Here is a 17,516-nt window from a genome sequence, read left to right on the forward strand (position 1 = left end):
TGCTTTGCACATAGTAAGTGCTTAATAAATGTCATTATTATCATTATTATTTATTGTTACATTGTACTCCCCTATGCGCTTAGCACAGGGCTTTGCACACCATAAGTGTTCAATAAATGATTGAATGAATGAACGAAAAATTCCTGGCCACTGAGGAAATGACGCACATTAATTTTGATTTTTAATAATGAACCAAAGTCTTCCGGATCCTAAAGCCTGAGGTAAATCTCCCTTATGCGTTTCGACGGGAAAGAAAACTCTCTCGACTTCTTCCTGTACTCGACACCAGGAGCTGGCGTGCTTGTAGAAAGAGCCAGACTCTAAGGTCATTGTGGGCAGGGATCACGTCTACCAGCTCTATTGCACTGTGCTTTCCCAAGTGCTTACTACAGTGCTCTGCACACAGTAAGCCTTCAGTAGATTTCATCTATGGATTCTATCAAGTGGAGGCTTGCTTGCATTTGAACTGTTCCTTGGTCCTACTCTGTTTCGCTCAGTTTCAGGGCAGCAGCTTGAGGCGGTGCTGAAACGGGAGAAGAGCCGAGTCTGCTGACCTCGCTAGCCGTAGCACGTGCCATTCTCTCGATCCTGTCAGCTCCTAAATGGTGCTGTGGCATCTCAGGGACGGACCTGGCCCCCAGGCACTGAAAAGCAACAGGTTGAAAAAGGAAAGCCCCTTCCTTCCCCCTCAAAACTCCACAGAGGCCTCACCCAAAGGACCTACTAACGCTAGCTCTCCTCTTATGCAGCAGGAAGAAGGCTTTGAAAGAGCAAGTTTTCTGCCCTGTGAATCTACGGATAATACCTTTGGCAGATGAAGTTTACGCTAAACCTTCCAAACAGAGCTGAAAAGTAAACTGGAGAGGTGAGACATTATTCTCCCCCTTTAACGCATGGATAAATGGACTCTTCGGGAGGTGAAGTGACTTTTCATTCAGCACATTCAGGGGTATAAAGTAGGTTTGGAACGCAGGTATTGTAGCTCCCAGGCCAGTACTCTAAATCGCAAAACTATAATCCCTCTCCATCAAGATTATAAATCCCAGAAAGTTTAGAGACCTGAACATTAAATAAAGTAGGTAGCTAAAACAGTTTCCAAAATTCAGTGGATTGTCCTCCCAATTTTTTTTGGTTTTGAGAACAGTTCTTGTGAGAGAAAAGACGCGGGCCCCCGAGATTCTCCTAGAATGGTCCTTTGCAGCTATAGCTGATTCTCCCAGAATGGTTCTTTGCAGCTATGGCCTCCAGATGATTTGCTTTTTCAGGTTTGAAAAATGTAAGCACTGACTCATTTTATGAAAGGGGAAAAGGGGTAAAAGATTACATCCAAAGGGAATGCTGAAAGGGAGTGTGGTAGGGTTAGAACAACAGCTGGAGTACGTTTTACAAACTCTGCCCCCTCCCCTTTGTTCTGTGTTCTTGCAAAAAAGCAAAATGATGAATGCTTATAGCTAAAGGACTATTAAAATACTTTTCCTGTTATATGTAAAACAACTTTCCACTTGCTTGTATTGAGTAGCACTGTTTTCACTTGTCAAATAGCTGTGTGCATGCCACGTTGGAGTACGTGCGTGCCCATATATACTTGCGTATTTTATGGAAAACCCGGTTGTGAATATACTTGTCCTTTGACTGACTCCACCGATTTCTATCTAAATATATTTTAGGGCAGTGATTTCTTGCCAAGCAACTACATCCAAACCATTGTGCATTGAGTGTTCGTGTTCCATTTAAAAAAAAATAGGACAAAATTACAACTTTTGAACCAATCATGTCTTTTGAGACAAATTCAAGACAATGTTTCACTTCCAATTCTCTGCTATTCATCGCATCATCAGATTTTTCAAAATGTTATCAACTGCGCTGAATGGAGCCCGGCTGCCAGACTCCTGAGAGATCTCAAAGATGCCAGGTGAACAGGAAAGAATAGTAGTAATTGTCTCAACAGCTCATTTTAAGGATTTTTAATAAATATTTTAAATAGCGAAGTTAGAGAGATAAAGTAAAAAAAGTGACGTTAATGGCAGGATCCCCAAAGCAAGGAGAACAGTGTTCAGTTGTGCTGCTCCTACGCAAAATTTTATCACCAAATCCGTAAAATTTATTGAGTGTCTAGTGCGCTGGACAGAATAAGAGCTCAATAACTACTCTGACTGCCAGATTACTTTGTGGGAAAAGACTGTACTAAGTGCATGGAGAGTACAAAAGAATAGGCGAGAGGCATTTAGTAAAGCTTGGCTTTAGAATTTCAAATCCAAGCTACTTTGATTTGTGGCAAATAACTGAGGTTTAATTGCCTCAATATATGTACAACAAAGATGTCTTTAAACCCATACTAGACATTTTATGACTTTCTATACTCGCTTTGTGAAGCACTTTTTGCCCCGAAATTGCTGAAGAATGCAATGCTTTCTATACAGGCACCGAACATTATTTGGAAAAAGAAAAGAACGAAGCTATAGTCTTTAGATTTTTGCAATTCTAGAATGTCTTTTCTCTACTTCTTCATGGGTTCTTCAACGAGATCAGTGTACAACAGTCTATATTATTTCATGAAGGCAAATTCCTAAAACAATTGTTAATATTTTCTATTTCCTGGATTAGTGAATCAACAATTTCTTCCTTCTGGGGACAGATTCGGTTCACGCAGCAATAAACCATAGCTAAAGAAATACAGGAAAGTAAATGAACAATATAATGTGACTTCATTCAAAGCCCCTAAAAGGGCTTAGAACAGTCCTCTGCATACAGTAAGCGCTCAGTAAAAAATATTGATTGGCTATTAGCAATTGTTCAGCAATGCAGTGTTTTTTGCTCTGAGAATATGCACATCAAGAACAATAAACTACCCTCTGGATCACTCTTCTAAAACATCACTGAAGGAGGATATCAAAAGCAGGACTAAGAATTTTAGGGAATAATTTAAACTGAAATTCAGTGCAGACAGATTTCCCACTCAATCCTCATACGAGGGCATTTTCAGACTTCTAAATTAACCAGTCCGTTCCTCCAAAGAAGTTTTTGGTTGTTTACTTTTGTTTGTTAGTTTTTAGGTGGGGTTTGTTTTGTAAAAGCTGATACTGGTCAGTTTGGAAATGACAGAAAGCAGTCAGGTGAACTTAAATTTATGTAATGTGTTTAGGACCTCTCTATATAGTTTCTCTATCAGTTTATGGATGTGGATAAACCCACTCCTTACATTACCTATCTTTATCGGCTCTCAATGATTTTTACAGATATCCTTTCAGAAATTCTCACCACAACCATGGGCTTAGAGAGGGCAGGAAACCGGTAAAGACATGATAGAGTATAGGAAGATTTTGTGGTTTGCACATATGGGATACACATTCTCACACCCAGCATTCTCCGCCTATTGAAAGAAACACTAGACATGTTTTAAAACTAAATTCAGTTTGGAGGGGAAAAAAAATTCAATTTAGTGAAAAGACAGAAAAACAACAACAGTGCGCCTAATCATTGCGGAGTGGAATGTGCACTGCCAAATCTGTTCGGGTGATGCCTGAGGGGAGTGAGTTAGCTGGGAGAGAGAGACAGAGACAGAGAGACAGAGAAAGAGAGACAGAAAGAGACAGAGAGAGGGTCATCGCCACTTGGAGCTAGAAAGGAAGTCCGAAACAGCACCTAGATCATTCCTCTACTTCCCGGCGGGAACACACCTCGACCTTCAGGGCATCTAAAAATGACCGCATTCATTCATTCATTCAATTGCATTTATTGAGCGCTTACTGTGGGCAGAGCACTGTACTAAGCGCTTGGAAAGTACAATTCAGCATCAAATAGAGACAATTCCCACCCACAACGGGCTCACACTGCAGCTTGGCTTAGTGGAAATAGCACGGGCTTGGGTATCAGGGGTCATGAGTTCTAATCCTGATCCTGACACTTGTCAGCTGTGTGACTTTGGGCAAGCTACTTAACCTCTCTGGGCCTCAGTTACCTCATCTGTAAAATGGGGATTAATAATAATAATAGTATCTGTTAAGCATTTGCTATGTGCCAAGCACTGTTCTAAGCACTTTGATTTGTTAAGCACTCACTATGTGCCAAGCACTGTTCTATGCGCTGGGGGTAGATAGAAGGTAACCAGGTTGTCCCATGTGGGGCTCACAGTCTTAATTCCCATTTTACAGATGAGCAGAGGCACAGAGAAGTGAAGTGACTTGCCCAAGGTCACACAGTAAGTGGCAGAGCCGGGATTATAACCAACGACCTCTGACTCCCAAGCCCGGGCTCTTTCCACTAAGCCACAGAGCTTGTGAGCCTCACGTGGGACAACCTGATGACCTTGTATCTATTCCTGTGATTGGAACAGTGCTTGGCACATAGGAAGCGCTTTAACAAATATCATCATCATTATTACTGTTATCATTGCACCAACGGGATGGCGACGGGCCCCAGAGACAAGTCTCGAATGAGAAGCGTTACTGGGCCGAAAGGGATGGTTTAGATCCTCTCTCTCCTTTCCCACTTTCTCCGGGCATTAATATGGGATCAAATTGCATTTCCTAGAGTACCAGCTAAGAAGGATCAGGGCTATATAGAGAGGGGGCAAGTACATGCATGGGCCTGAATGTTCATGCTCTGGAGGGGGACAGCTGAGCTTCAATGTATATGTGTATACAACTATTTAATGCATATACATATAGCTATAATTCTATTTATTCTGATGGTACACTGTCTGTCTACACCCAGCACCCACCCAGTGTCACACCCAGCATTCTCCGCCTCTTGAAAGAAACACTAGACATGTTTTAAAACTAAATCCAGTTTGGAGGGGAAAAAAATTCAGTTTAGTAAAAAAACAGAAAAACAACAACAATGCGCCTAATCATTGCGGAGTGGAATGTGCATTGCCAAATCTGTCCGGGTGATGCCTGAGGGGAATGAGTTAGCTGGGAGAGAGAGCTCACACTTGTTACTTGTTGTCTACTTGTTTTCTACTTGTTGTCTACTTGTTTTGTTGTCTGTCTCCCCCTTCTAGACTGTGAGCCCATTTTTGGGTAGGGACCGTCTCTTTATGCAGCCGAATTGTACTTCCCAAGCTTTTAGTACAGTGCTCTGCACACAGTAAGCGCTCAATAAATATGACAATGAATAGTCAATGTGTACACGCTGTAGACGTATGTGCGTGTATGTGGATGAGTGTATATGCGAACGTGTTTCTGCATTTGTGGATGCAGGCACACTGATTCGCGGCAGGTGTATTTGCATGCGTGGCACGGGGCAGCAGATGTGTGAAGGCACGTGTGGGTAGTCCTGGGTGCATGTACATTCATTCAATCATATTTATTGAGCGCTTACTGTGTACAGAGCAAGGTACTAAGCACTTGGGAAAGTATGATACAACAAGAGACAATCTCTGCAATCACATAGTGATTCAAGCGCTTAATACGGTGCTCTGCACAAGTAAGCACTCAGTAAATATGACTGAATGCATGGTGACCGAAAAGAACTCATCTGGACCAAAAAGGGCTAATACGAACTCCTTGCCATAAATCTTATACTGGGGATGCATCTACATGCAGGGATGTATTTGCTTGGGATGAGGAAACAGGTCCAAAAACCAAGGATTGTTTGGATTGAAGTGTTTAGTATAGTGCTCTGCCCACAGTAAGTGCTCCATAAATATGATGGAATAATAATAATAACGGTATTTGTTAAGCATTTATTATGTGCCAAGCATTGTTCTAAGCGCCGGGGTAGATACAAGGTAATCAGGTTATCCCACGTGGGACTCACAGTCTTAATCCCCATTTTACAGATGAGGTAGCTGAGGCACAGAGAAGTGAAGTGACTTGCCCAAAGTCACACAGCTGACAAGTGGCGGGGCTGGGATTAGAACCCACAGCCTCTGACTCCCAAGCCCGGGCTCTTTCCACTGAGTCACGCTGCTTCTCCAATGAATGAATGAATGGAGGAGATGGGAAAAAAAGGTCTGGAAGGGTGGCATTTCTGGATTCCTACGGCTTTGCTAGTTTTCCAGGCAAGGAGCGGGGTGAGGAGGGGCAGGCTCTGGAGGGTCTTTACCCCTTCCCAAGTGCAGAGCCCCCCGCCCAGCCCCCATACCCCACCCCCCAGGATGGCAATAGTCCAGAGCCCAGGTGGAGGGCTCACGGGGGCAACTGCTGCCGGGGGGCATCTGAGAGAAGCAGCGTGGCTCAGTGGAAAGAGCACAGGCTTTGGAGTCAGAGGTCATGGGTCCAAATCCCGGCTCTGCCACTTGTCAGCTGCGTGACTTTGGACAAGTCACTTAACTTCTCTGTGCCTCAGTGACCTCATCTGGAAAATGGGGATAAAGACTGTGAGCCCCCCGTGGGACAATCTGATCACCTTGTAACCTCTCCAGCACTTAGAACAGTGCTTTGCACATAGTAAGTGCTTAATAAATGCTATTATTATTATTATTATTATTATCTGGGCCCGGAATTCCAGCTCCACCACTTGTCTGCTGTGTGAGCTTGGGCATGTCACTTAACTTCTCTGTGCCTCAGTTCCCTCATCAGCAAAACGGAGATTTAATCCCTGTTCTCCCTCCTATTGGACTGTGAGCCCACTGATGCGTAGGGACCATCTCTATATGTTGTCAACTTGTACTTCCCAAGCGCTTGGTACAGTGCTCTGCACACAGTAAGCGCTCAATAAATACGATTGAATGAATATTAGACTGTGAGCTCCACGTGGAACAGGGACTGTTACTGACCTGATTAACCTGCATCAACCTCAGTGCTTAATACAGGGCCTGGCACAGAGTAAGCGCTTAAATACAAAAATTCTAATTATTAAAATCAGCAGCAGTGCTGTTTCTGCAGCATATATTCTCTCCCAACAGCTCTGACTCAGGCTCCACATCCTTGATAATTTCAAGGTCTGGACTGTCCTTGAGAGTGCCTTTGCCACTGCAGCTATTCATATAGAGAAATTTCATCTTTTTTGGGGGGACGCAGATCCCGAGGATCATGCCCCTGCTCACTCCCCTGGGCTCCCTGCCCCCAAAACCCAGCATCTGGTAGAGAGGTGTGTGTGTAATGTGTCTGATTAGGGTTGTATTGTACTCTCTGAAGCATTCAGCACAGTGCTCCGCACACGGTAAGCGCTCAATACACTTTTCCTCATCTCCCGCTCCCTTCCGTGTTGCCCTGACTTGCTCCTATTGCTCTCCCCCCTGCCCCACAGCACTTAGATATAATTATATATATGCATATATAGTGTATGTCGTATATATTACATTATATCCAAACATATATATCCAACAATCCAAATATAATATATAACTGTAATTGTATTTATTTACCTTGATGTCTGTTTACTTCTAGTGAAGTCTGTCTCCCACCCTCCAAGACTGCAAGCTCGTTGTGGGCAGGGATTATTTCTCTTTATTGCTCTATTGTACTTTCCCGAGGGCTTAGTACAGTGCTCTGCACGTAATAAGCGTCGAAAAATACGACTGAATGAATGGATGAATGTGCGTGTGTGAGAGAGAAAGAAAGAGAGATGATTCTCCTACGATTCTTGTGTAAGCTCATTACAGGCAGAGACTATCAGCTAATTCTATTACACTCTCCCAAGCACTTAGTTCGTTCATTCATTCAATCGTACTTATTGAGCGCTTATTATGTGCAGAGCACTGTACTAAGCTCTCGGGAAAGTACAATAGAGCAATAAAGAGAGACAAGCCCTGCCCAAAACGGGCTCACCGTCTAGAGGAGGGGAGACAGACATCAATACAAGTAAAGGGACATCAGTATAAATAAATAAAATCACACCTACGTGGTGTGGGGCTGGGAGGGGGGGAAGTGCAAAGCGAGCGAGTCAGGGCGACGCAGAAGGGAGTGCGAGGTGAGGAAAAGTGGGGCTTAGTACAGTGCTCTGCCCCGGGAAGCGCTCAGTAAATACCACTGACTGATCGGTTGGTTTGTCCGGCCTGTCCCGGGATGGCAGGAGAACGGCCGGGAGAGGGCGCGCACACACACGTACACACACACACACAAACACATGTACACACATGTACACACACACGGACACACACAGACACACCAACACACACACACACACGCCCACCACGTTCAAAGCAAAGGGGAGCCACATCCTTGTCTCTGTCCAAATTCTGGAGTTGACAGTGTGCATCCCCGTACATGCTCAGACCCATTTGAGAAGCCTTTATTAATAATAATAATGGTAATAATGATGATGGCATTTGCTAAGCCAGGGACTGTACTAAGCGCTGAGGGGGCGGGGGGAAATACAAGCAAATCGGGTTGGACCAGCTGGGGCTCACGGTCTCAATCCCCCTTTTACAGATGACAGAACTGAGGCACAGGGAAGTGGGTGTCACTCAATCATCGCTTTAATCGTATTTATTGAGCGCTTACTGTGTGTAGAGCACTGTACTAAGCGCTTGGAAAGTACAATTCAGCAACAAATAGAGACAATCCCTGCCCGTGACGGGTTCACAGTCTAGAGGACGTGGGTTCTAATCCTGCTCCGCCACTTGCCTGCTGTGACAAGCCACTTCACTTCTCTGTGCCTCAGTTCTGTGGACTGTGAGCCCCACGTGGGACAACCTGATGACCTCGGATCTACCCCAGTGTTTAGAACAGTGCTTGGCACATAGTAAGCAATTAGGAAAAACCACTATTATTATTCTTTTATTGTTATTATCATGTAAAGTGACTTGCCCAGGGTCACCCCGCAGACAGGTGGCAGAGTCAGGATTAGAACCCACGATCTTCTGAGTCCCAGGCCCGTGCTCAGTGGAAAGAGCCGGGGCTTGGGAGTCAGAGGTCGTGGGTTCTAATCCCGGCTCTGCCGCTTCTCAGCTGTGCGACTTTGGGCAAATCACTTCACTGGGCCTCAGTTCCCTCATCTGTAAACTGGGGATGAAGACTGTGTGCCCCAGTTGGGACAACCTGATCACCTCGTGTCTCCCCAGCGTTTAGAACAGTGCTTGGCACATAGTAAGCGCTAAACAAAGCCCATTATTATTATTATTATTACTACACCTTCTGTTCTGGCGTCTTTCTCTCCGCATCTCCGTGTCCCCCCGCTCCTCCCCGCAGTCTTTCCCCAGGTGGGAAACGGAGGAGGGGATGGTCAGCGCTTGGCACAGTGCTTGGCGCATAGTAAGCGCTTACCAAATACCATCAACATTATTATTAAATGAAAGGACTTGTCCAGGGTCTTTCTCCACATCTCCGTCTCCCTCCGGTTCTCTCCGCAATCTTTCCCCGAGGTCAGCGGTTACAACAGTGCTTGGAGCATAATAAGCATTTACCAAATACCATCATCATCATCATCATCATTACTGTTATTATTAAGTGAAGTGACCTGTCCAGGGTCTTTCTCCGCAACTCCGTCTCCCCCCCTTCTCCCCGCAATCTTTCCCAGGTGGGAAATGGAAGAGGGGATCGTCAGCGCTTAGAACAGTGTTTGGCGCATACTAAGCTCTTAACAAATACTATTATTATTATTATTTTTATTAAGTGAAGTGATTTGCCCAGGGTGCTTCTCCGCATCTCCATCTCCCCCTCTCCTCCCCGCAATCTTTCCCTAGGTGGGAAATGGAAGAGGGCATATGGTGAGAACTTAGAACAGTTTTTGGCACCTAGTGAGCCCTTAACAAATATTATTATTATTATTATTATCATTATTAAGTGAAGTGACATCCAGGGTCTTTCTCCGCATCTCCACGTCCCCCCCTCCTCTCCGCAATCTTTCCCCACGTGGGAAATGGAAGAGGGCTTACAACAGTGCTTGGCGCCTAGTAAGCCCTTATCAAATACCATCATCATCATCATTATTATTGATTATTATCATTTAGTTTAGTGACTTGTCCAGGGCCTTTCTCCGCATCCCCCCTCTCCTCCCCGCAATCTTTCCCCACGTGGGAAATGGAAGAGGGCCTCGGGTGAGCGCTTAGAACAGTACTTGGCGCCTAGATAAGCAGCGTGGCTCAGTGGAAAGAGCTCGGGCTTTGGAGTCAGAGGTCACGGGTTCAAATCCCGGCTCCGCCAATTGTCAGCTGTGTGACGTTGGGCAAGTCGCTTCACTTCTCTGGGCCTCAGTTCCCTCATCTGTAAAATGGGGATCAAGACTGTGAGCCCACCGTGGGGCAACCTGATCACCTTGTAACCTCCCCAGAGCTTAGAACGGTGCTTGGCACATAGCGCCTAATAAATGCCATCATCATTATTATTAGTAGTAAGCCCTGAACAAATAATAATGGTATTTGTTATGCCCTTCCTATGTGCCGGACACTGTACTAAGCACTGGGGTGGATACAGGCAAATCGGGTTGGACCCAATCCCTGTCTCACATGGAAGTCCCAGTCTCAATCCCCATTTTACAGATGAGGTAACTGAGGCCCAGAGAAGTTCATTCATTCATTCAATCATATTCATTGAGCGCTTACTGTGTGCAGAGCACTGTACTAAGCGCTTGGGAAGTACAAATTGGGAACATAAAGTGACTTGCCCCAAATCACACTGCACGGAAGTGGCGGAGTCAGGATTAAGATCATGCTGACGGTTCAAATCCCGACTCGGCCAATTGTCAGCTGTGTGACTTTGGGCAACTTCTCTGGGCCTCAGTTCCCTCATCTGTAAAATGGGGATGAAGACTGCGGGCCCCCCGTGGGACAGCCTGATCACCTTGTAACCTCCCCAGCGCTTAGGACGGTGCCTTCTAGACTGTGAGCCCAATGTTGGGTAGGGACCGTCTCTATGTGTTGCCAACTTGTACTTCCCAAGCGCTCAGTACAGTGCTCTGCACACAGTAAGCGAAGCAGCGTGGCTCAGTGGAAAGAGCCCGGGCTTTGGAGTCGGAGGTCATGGGTTCAAATCCCGCCTCCGCCAATTGTCAGCTGTGTGACTTTGGGCAAATCACTTAAATTCCCTGTGCCTAAGTCTGTAAAATGGGGATGAAGACTGTGAGCCTCCCGTGGGACAACCTGATCACCTTGTTACCTTCCCAGCGCTTGGAACGGTGCTTTGCACATAGTAAGCGCTTGATAAATGCGATCATTATCGTTACTAATAAATACGATTGAATGAAGGGTTGGCACACGGTAAGCGCTTAATAAATGCCATCCTTATCGTTATTAATAACTACGCTTGAATGAACGATTGGCACACGGTAAGCGCTTAATAAATGCCATCCTTATCGTTATTAATAACTACGATTGAATGAACGGTTGGCACACGGTAAGCGCTTAATAAATGCCATCCTTATCGTTATTAATAACTACGATTGAATGAACGGTTGGCACATGGTAAGCGCTTAATACCATCCTGATCGTTATTAATACGATTGAATGAACGGTTGGCACATGGTAAGCGCTTAATAAATGCCATCCTCATCGTTCTTAATAACTACGATTGAATGGACGGTTGGCACACGGTAAGCGCTTAATAAATGCCATCCTCATCGTTATTAATAACTACGCTTGAATGAACGGTTGGCACATGGTAAGCGCTTAATAAATGCCATCCTTATCGTTAAAACTACGATTGAATGAACGTTTGGCACATGGTAAGCGCTTAATAAATGCCATCCTTATCGTTATTAATAACTACGATTGAATGAACGGTTGGCACATGGTAAGCGCTTAATGCCATGCTTATCGTTATTAATAAATACGATTGAATGGACGGTTGGCACATGGTAAGCGCTTAATAGATGCCATGATGATGAAGAGGAGGAGGAGGAGGAGTGGGAGGAGGATTGTTCTTACGAATTGGGGGAAGCAGGGTGATTTTCCTTACCTCTCCCTGGGGCTGGTGGTAGTGATGCCGGTGATGATGGTGATGGGCGTGCTTGGCCGGCTTGGGCAGCTGGCCGGGCCCTTTGGGCTTCTTGGCCCCTCCGAGGGCCGGGCCCTGGGGGACGACGCCCGCCGAGCCGTCGGTGGGCTGGGTGGGGGGCTCGCCCCCCGGGGAGGCCTTGATGGAGTTGAGCTGGGGCCGGGCCCCCCCCACCTGGGCGCCCTCCACCGCCAGGAAGGCGGCCAGGAAGAGCAGGCAGCGAGGCCAGTCCCTGGTGGCCATCCGCATGGCTGGCACCAACGCCGCCGCCGCCGCCGCCGCCCCCTCCCCGGGCTGGGCGCCCACCCGGGGCTCGGAGGGAGGCCGGGCCGGAGGGCTCCCCGGAGGAGGAGGAGGAGGAGGAGGAGGAGGGTGGCAGGCAGGCACGGGGGAGCGGCCGGGGCCGGGGCTCTGCCCTTCTGTGGCCAGCCGCGGAGGGGGTGCCCGGCGCGGTGCCCGCGGTGCCCGGCGCTCCGGCCCTCCGCTCCCCGCTCTGCGCTCAGCCCCGCCGCCCGACGCTTTTTATAGCGCTCGCCACCGACGATTCCGCTTTTCCTCCGCCCCCAATTCACAGGGACAAAGACTGAAACTGATTCTCTCACCCCTTCACACACACCTCCTCCTCCTCTACTTGCTTCCCTCCTCCTCCTCCTCTACCTACAATCCCCCTCCTCCTCTGCTTGCTTCCCTCCTCCTCCTCCTCTTCTGCTTGCTTCCCTCCTCCCCTCCTCCTCTACCTACAACCCCTCCTCCTCCTCTTCCTCCTCCTCTACCTACAACCCCGCTCCCCTTCCTCTTCTGCTTTCTTCCCTCCTCCTATACCTACAGCCCCCTCCTCTCCCTCCTCCTCTTCCTCCTCCTCTACCTACAACCCCGCTCCCCTTCCTCTTCTGCTTTCTTCCCTCCTCCTATACCTACAGCCCCCTCCTCTCCCTCCTCCTCTGCTTGCTTCCCTCCTCCTCCTCTTCTACCTACAACCCCTCCTCCACTTCCTCCTCTAGACTGTGAGCCCACTGTTGGGTAGGGACCGTCTCTATATGTTGCCAACTTGTACTTCCCAAGGGCTTAGTACAGTGCTCTGCACACAGTAAGAGCTCAATAAATACGACTGATTGATTGATTCCCCCCTCCTCTTCTGCTTTCTTCCCTCCTCCTCCACCTACAGCCCCCCTCTCTCCCTCCTCCTCTGCTTGCTTCCCTCCTCCTCCTCCTCTACCTACAACCCCCTCCTCCTCCTCTTCCTACAAACCCCTCCTCCTCCTCTTCTGCTTGCTTCTCTCCTCTCCCTCCTCCTCTTCCTCACTTCCCTCCTTCTTCTCTTCCTCCCTTCTTCTTCTCCTCCTCCTCCTGTACCTACAACCCCCCCTCCTCCTCCTCTTCCTTCTCCTCTACCTACATCCCCTCCTCCTCCTCCTCTTCCTCCTCCTATGCCTACAACCCCTCCTCCTCCTCTTCTGCTTGTTTCTCTCCTCCTCCTCCTCTACCTACAACTCCCCTCTTCCTCCGCTTCTGCTTTCTTCCCTCCTCCTCCTCTAGCTACAACCCGTCCTTCTCCTACACCACCTCCTCTTCCTCCTTCATCACTTCTCCCTCCTCCTCTTCCTCCCTTCTTCTCCTCCTCTCCCTCCTCCCCTTCCTTCCCTCTACTCTTCTTCTCCTTTTCCTATCCTCCTCCCCACCTCCTGCTCACCTCCCTCCATCTTCCCCTCCTCTTCCTCCATCTCCTCCTCCTATTTTCTTCCACCTTCTCACCATCACCTCCTCTCCCTTCCCCTCCTCCTCTATCTCCCCTCTCTCCTTCATCTCCTTTCTCTCCCTCCTCCTCCATCTCTCCCCTCTCCTCCATCTCTCCCCTCTCCATAGCCCCCCATCACCTCTTCTCCCTTCTCCTCCTCCTCTATCTCCCCTCTCTCCTTCATCACTTCCTTTCTCTCCCTCCTCCTCCATCTCTCCCCTCTCCACAGCCCCCTTCATCACCTCCTCTCCCTTCCCCTCTTCCTCTATCTCCCCTCTCTCTCCCCCCTCTTTCATCTCCTCCTGTCTCTCCCTCCTCCTCCATCTCTCCCCTCTCCACAGCCCCCTCCATCACCTCCTCCTCTATCTCCCCTCTCTCTTTCATCTCCTCCTGTCTCTCCCTCCTCCTCCATCTCTCCCCTCTCCACAGCCCCCTCCATCACCTCCCCTCCCTTCCCCTCCTCCTGTATCTCCCCTTTCTCCTTCGTCTCCTCCTGTCCCTCCCCTCTCCATCGCCTCCTCCCCCTTCGCCTCCCCTCCCTCCACCCTCCTGTGTCTTTCCCTTCTCCGTCAGGCCCCTGCCGCCCTCCGGCAGGTGGGGTTCCCGGAGCGGTCTCCCGGGAGAGAACCCCCTGGTCCCCGGCTCCTGGCGGAGGAGCGCAGGGAGCAGCGCCCACCTGGGAAGTGTTGGAGGCGTGGGGAAGGGCCCACCGCCCTCCAGTGGCCAACACCGGAGCCGGACCATCTTAGAGGCATCATCCCTCAGAGGTGAGAGAAGAGGACAGAAACAGACCCTCAGAAGGATATAATAATAATAATAATGGTATTTGTTAATAATAACGAGGTGCCAAGCACAGTTCTAAGCACTGGGGGAGATGCAAGGTCATCAGTTTGTCCCACGTGGGGCTCACAGTCTTCATCCCCATCTTACAGATGAGGGAACTGAGGCACAGAGAAGTTAAGTGACTTGCCCAAGGTCACCCAGCAGACAGGTGGCAGAACCCATGACCTCTGGCTCCCAAGCCCGGGCTCTTTCCACTAAACCATGCTTACTATGCGCAAAGCACCGTTCTAAGGAGGGATAGAGAAGACGTAATCAGATTGTCCCACGTGGGGCTCACTGTCTTAATCCCCATTTTACAGATGAGGGAACTGAGGCACAGGGAAGTTAAGTGACTTGCCCAAAGTCATTCAGCTGATAAGTGCTGAAGCTGGGATTAGAACCCATGACCTCTGACTTCCAAGCCCATGCTCTTTCCATTAAGCCACGCTGCTTCCAACACAAACACACACACACACACACACACAGAGAGAAGGACATATTGATGCTATTGATGCCTGTTCACTTGTTTTGATGTTCATTCATTCATTGTCATATTTATTGAGCGCTTACTGGGTGCAGAGCACTGTACTAAGTGCTTGGAAAGTACAATTTGGCAACAGATAGAGACAATCCCTTATGGCTGTCTACCCTCTTCTAGACTGTGAGCCCATCGTGGGTAGGGACTGTTTCTCTCTGTTGCTGAATTGCACTTTCCAAGTGCTTGGCACAGTGCTCTGCACACAGTAAGCGCTCAATAAATTTGATTGAATGAATGAATGAATGAATGACAGGCAGACCCAGATTGGCAGATAATAATAATAACAATGGCATTTGTTAAGCGCTTACTATGTGCCACTCTTCTAAGCCCTGGGGGAGATACAAGGTGATCAGGTTGTCCCACATGGGGGCTCACAGTCTTAATCCCCATTTTACAGATGAGGTAAATGAGGCTCAGAGAAGTTAAGTGACTTGCCCAAGGTCACACAGTAGACATGTGGTGGAGCCTGGATTCAAACTCATGACCTCTGACTCCAAAGCCCTTGCTCTTTCCACTGAGCCACGCTGCTTCAGACGGACTACCAGAAGCAGACACAGACAGTCAGACACTAAGACAGACCCACCCAAGTCGACTGTCAGACCAAAAAGGAAGACTGTTGGCAAATACAGATGGGCAGACAGACACACACAAACAGAGGCAAACAGATACACAAACACACAGCTAGACAGGCAGGCACAGAGGAGCTCTTCAGGTGAGATGGTGAGGGGCTAGGGCAGCCAGGCTAGGGCGAGAGGACCAAGGAAGTTTGATCCACACGTCTGCCCTCAACTCTGATTGTGTGTGTGTGTTTGTGTGTGTGTGCTTGTCTGTGACTGTGATTGCATTTGTGCGAGTGTGTGTATGCTATTACTATCATTATCATTATTAACAATCACATTTATTGAGTGCTTACTGTGGGCACAAAAACAATATGAATGTGGCTGTGGATATATATATTATGGTATATATTATAATACAATAATATAATGATAAAATATTCATTTATTCATTCGATTGTATTTATGGAGTGCTTACTGTGTGCAGAACACTGTACTAAGCGCTTGGGAAGTACAAGTCTTGGGAGAAGCAGCATGGCTCAGTGAAAAGAGCACAGGCTTTGGAGCCAGAGGTCATGGGTTCAAATCCCATGACAAGACTTAATGAGCATTTACTATATGCCAGGGACCTTTCTGAGCGCTAGAGAAGATACAAGGTAATCAGGCTGAACAGAATCCATGTGCCACGTGGAGCTCAGTCTTAATCCCCATTTTACAGATGAGGTAACTGAGGCCCAGGGAAGTTAAGTGGCTTGCCCCAGGTCACTTTGGGCAAGTCACTTAGCTTCTCTGGGCCTCAGTTACCTCATCTGTAAAATGGGGATTAAGACTGCGAGGCCCTTGTGGGACAATCTGATCTCCTTGCAACCTCCGCAGTGCTTAGAACAGTGCTTTGCACATAGTAAGCACTTAATAAATGCCATTATTATTATTATTATTATACATCAGCAACATGTTGAGACGGTACCTACCCAACAATGGGCTCACAGTCTAGAAGGGGGAGACAGACAACAAAACAAAACATCTGGACAGGTGTCAAAATCGTCAGAACAAATAGAATTAAAGCTATATGCACATCATTAACAAAATAAATAGAATAGTAAATATGTACTAGTAAAATAGAGTGATAGATCTGTACAAATATATATACAAGTGCTGTGGGGAGGGGAAGGAAAAAGGGCAGGGGGGATGGGGAGGAGGAGAGGAAAAGGGGGCTCAGTCTGGAAAGGCCCCTTGGAGGAGGTGAGCTCTCAGTAGGAGAGATTTGGGTGTCATCAGCATAGAGACGATAGTTGAAGCTGTGGGAGCGAATGAGTTCACCAAGGGAGTGAGTGTAGATAGAGAACAGAAGGGGACCAAGAACTGACCCTTGAGGAACCCCTACAGTAAGGGGATGGGAGGGGGAGGAGGAGCCCACAAAAGAGACTGAAAATGAAAGGCCAGAGAGATAAGAGGAGAACACGGAGATGACCAAGTCTGTGAAGCCAAGGTTGATTGGCATGTTGAGGAGAAGGGGGTCGAAGGCAGCTGAGAGGTCGCGGAGGATTAGGATACAGTAGGAGCCCTTGGATTTGTGCTCTACTATGTATATTATAATAACATATGGTATATATTATATATATATATATATGTTACGGTATTTGTTAAGCACCTACTATGTGCCAGGCATGGTACTAAGCGGTGGGGTGGATACAAGCAAATCAGGTTGGACACAGTCCCTTGTCCCATGTGAGGCTCACAATCTCAATCCCCATTTTCCAGATGAGGTAACCGAGGCCCAGAGAAGTAAAGTGACTTGCCCAGGTCACACAGCAGACAAATGGCAGGGCCAGGAAGGACATCCTGTAGACTGTGAGCTCACTGTGGGCAGGGAATGTGGGTGTTTCTTATTGTAGTGTACTCTCCGAAGCGCTTGGTACAGAGCCTTGCAACCAGTAAGTGCTCAATAAATACAATTGATTGAGTGAATACAGCACACACATATGTACAAACCTGCTCGCACAACCATATGCACACACAGGCACACACACAAGCTGACAGGCCTG

The 17,516-nt window shown here is 47.8% G+C and overlaps 1 protein-coding gene across 1 annotated transcript in view; it reads right to left on the reverse strand.

The window, feature by feature from the left end:
• The window catches only part of DKK2 (dickkopf WNT signaling pathway inhibitor 2), a 105,356-nt gene extending 93,288 nt beyond the window's left edge, over window positions 1-12,068 (reverse strand). The window contains exon 1 of the mRNA XM_038754937.1: window positions 11,781-12,068. Within this exon, the coding sequence (XP_038610865.1) occupies window positions 11,781-12,068 (288 nt within the window). The remainder of the gene's footprint in view (window positions 1-11,780) is intronic.
• Between the last annotated feature and the right edge of the window lie 5,448 nt (window positions 12,069-17,516).

The sequence above is a fragment of the Tachyglossus aculeatus genome, chromosome 12, assembly GCF_015852505.1.
Source record: "Tachyglossus aculeatus isolate mTacAcu1 chromosome 12, mTacAcu1.pri, whole genome shotgun sequence".
In the NCBI taxonomy this organism is placed as follows: Eukaryota; Metazoa; Chordata; class Mammalia; order Monotremata; family Tachyglossidae; genus Tachyglossus; species Tachyglossus aculeatus.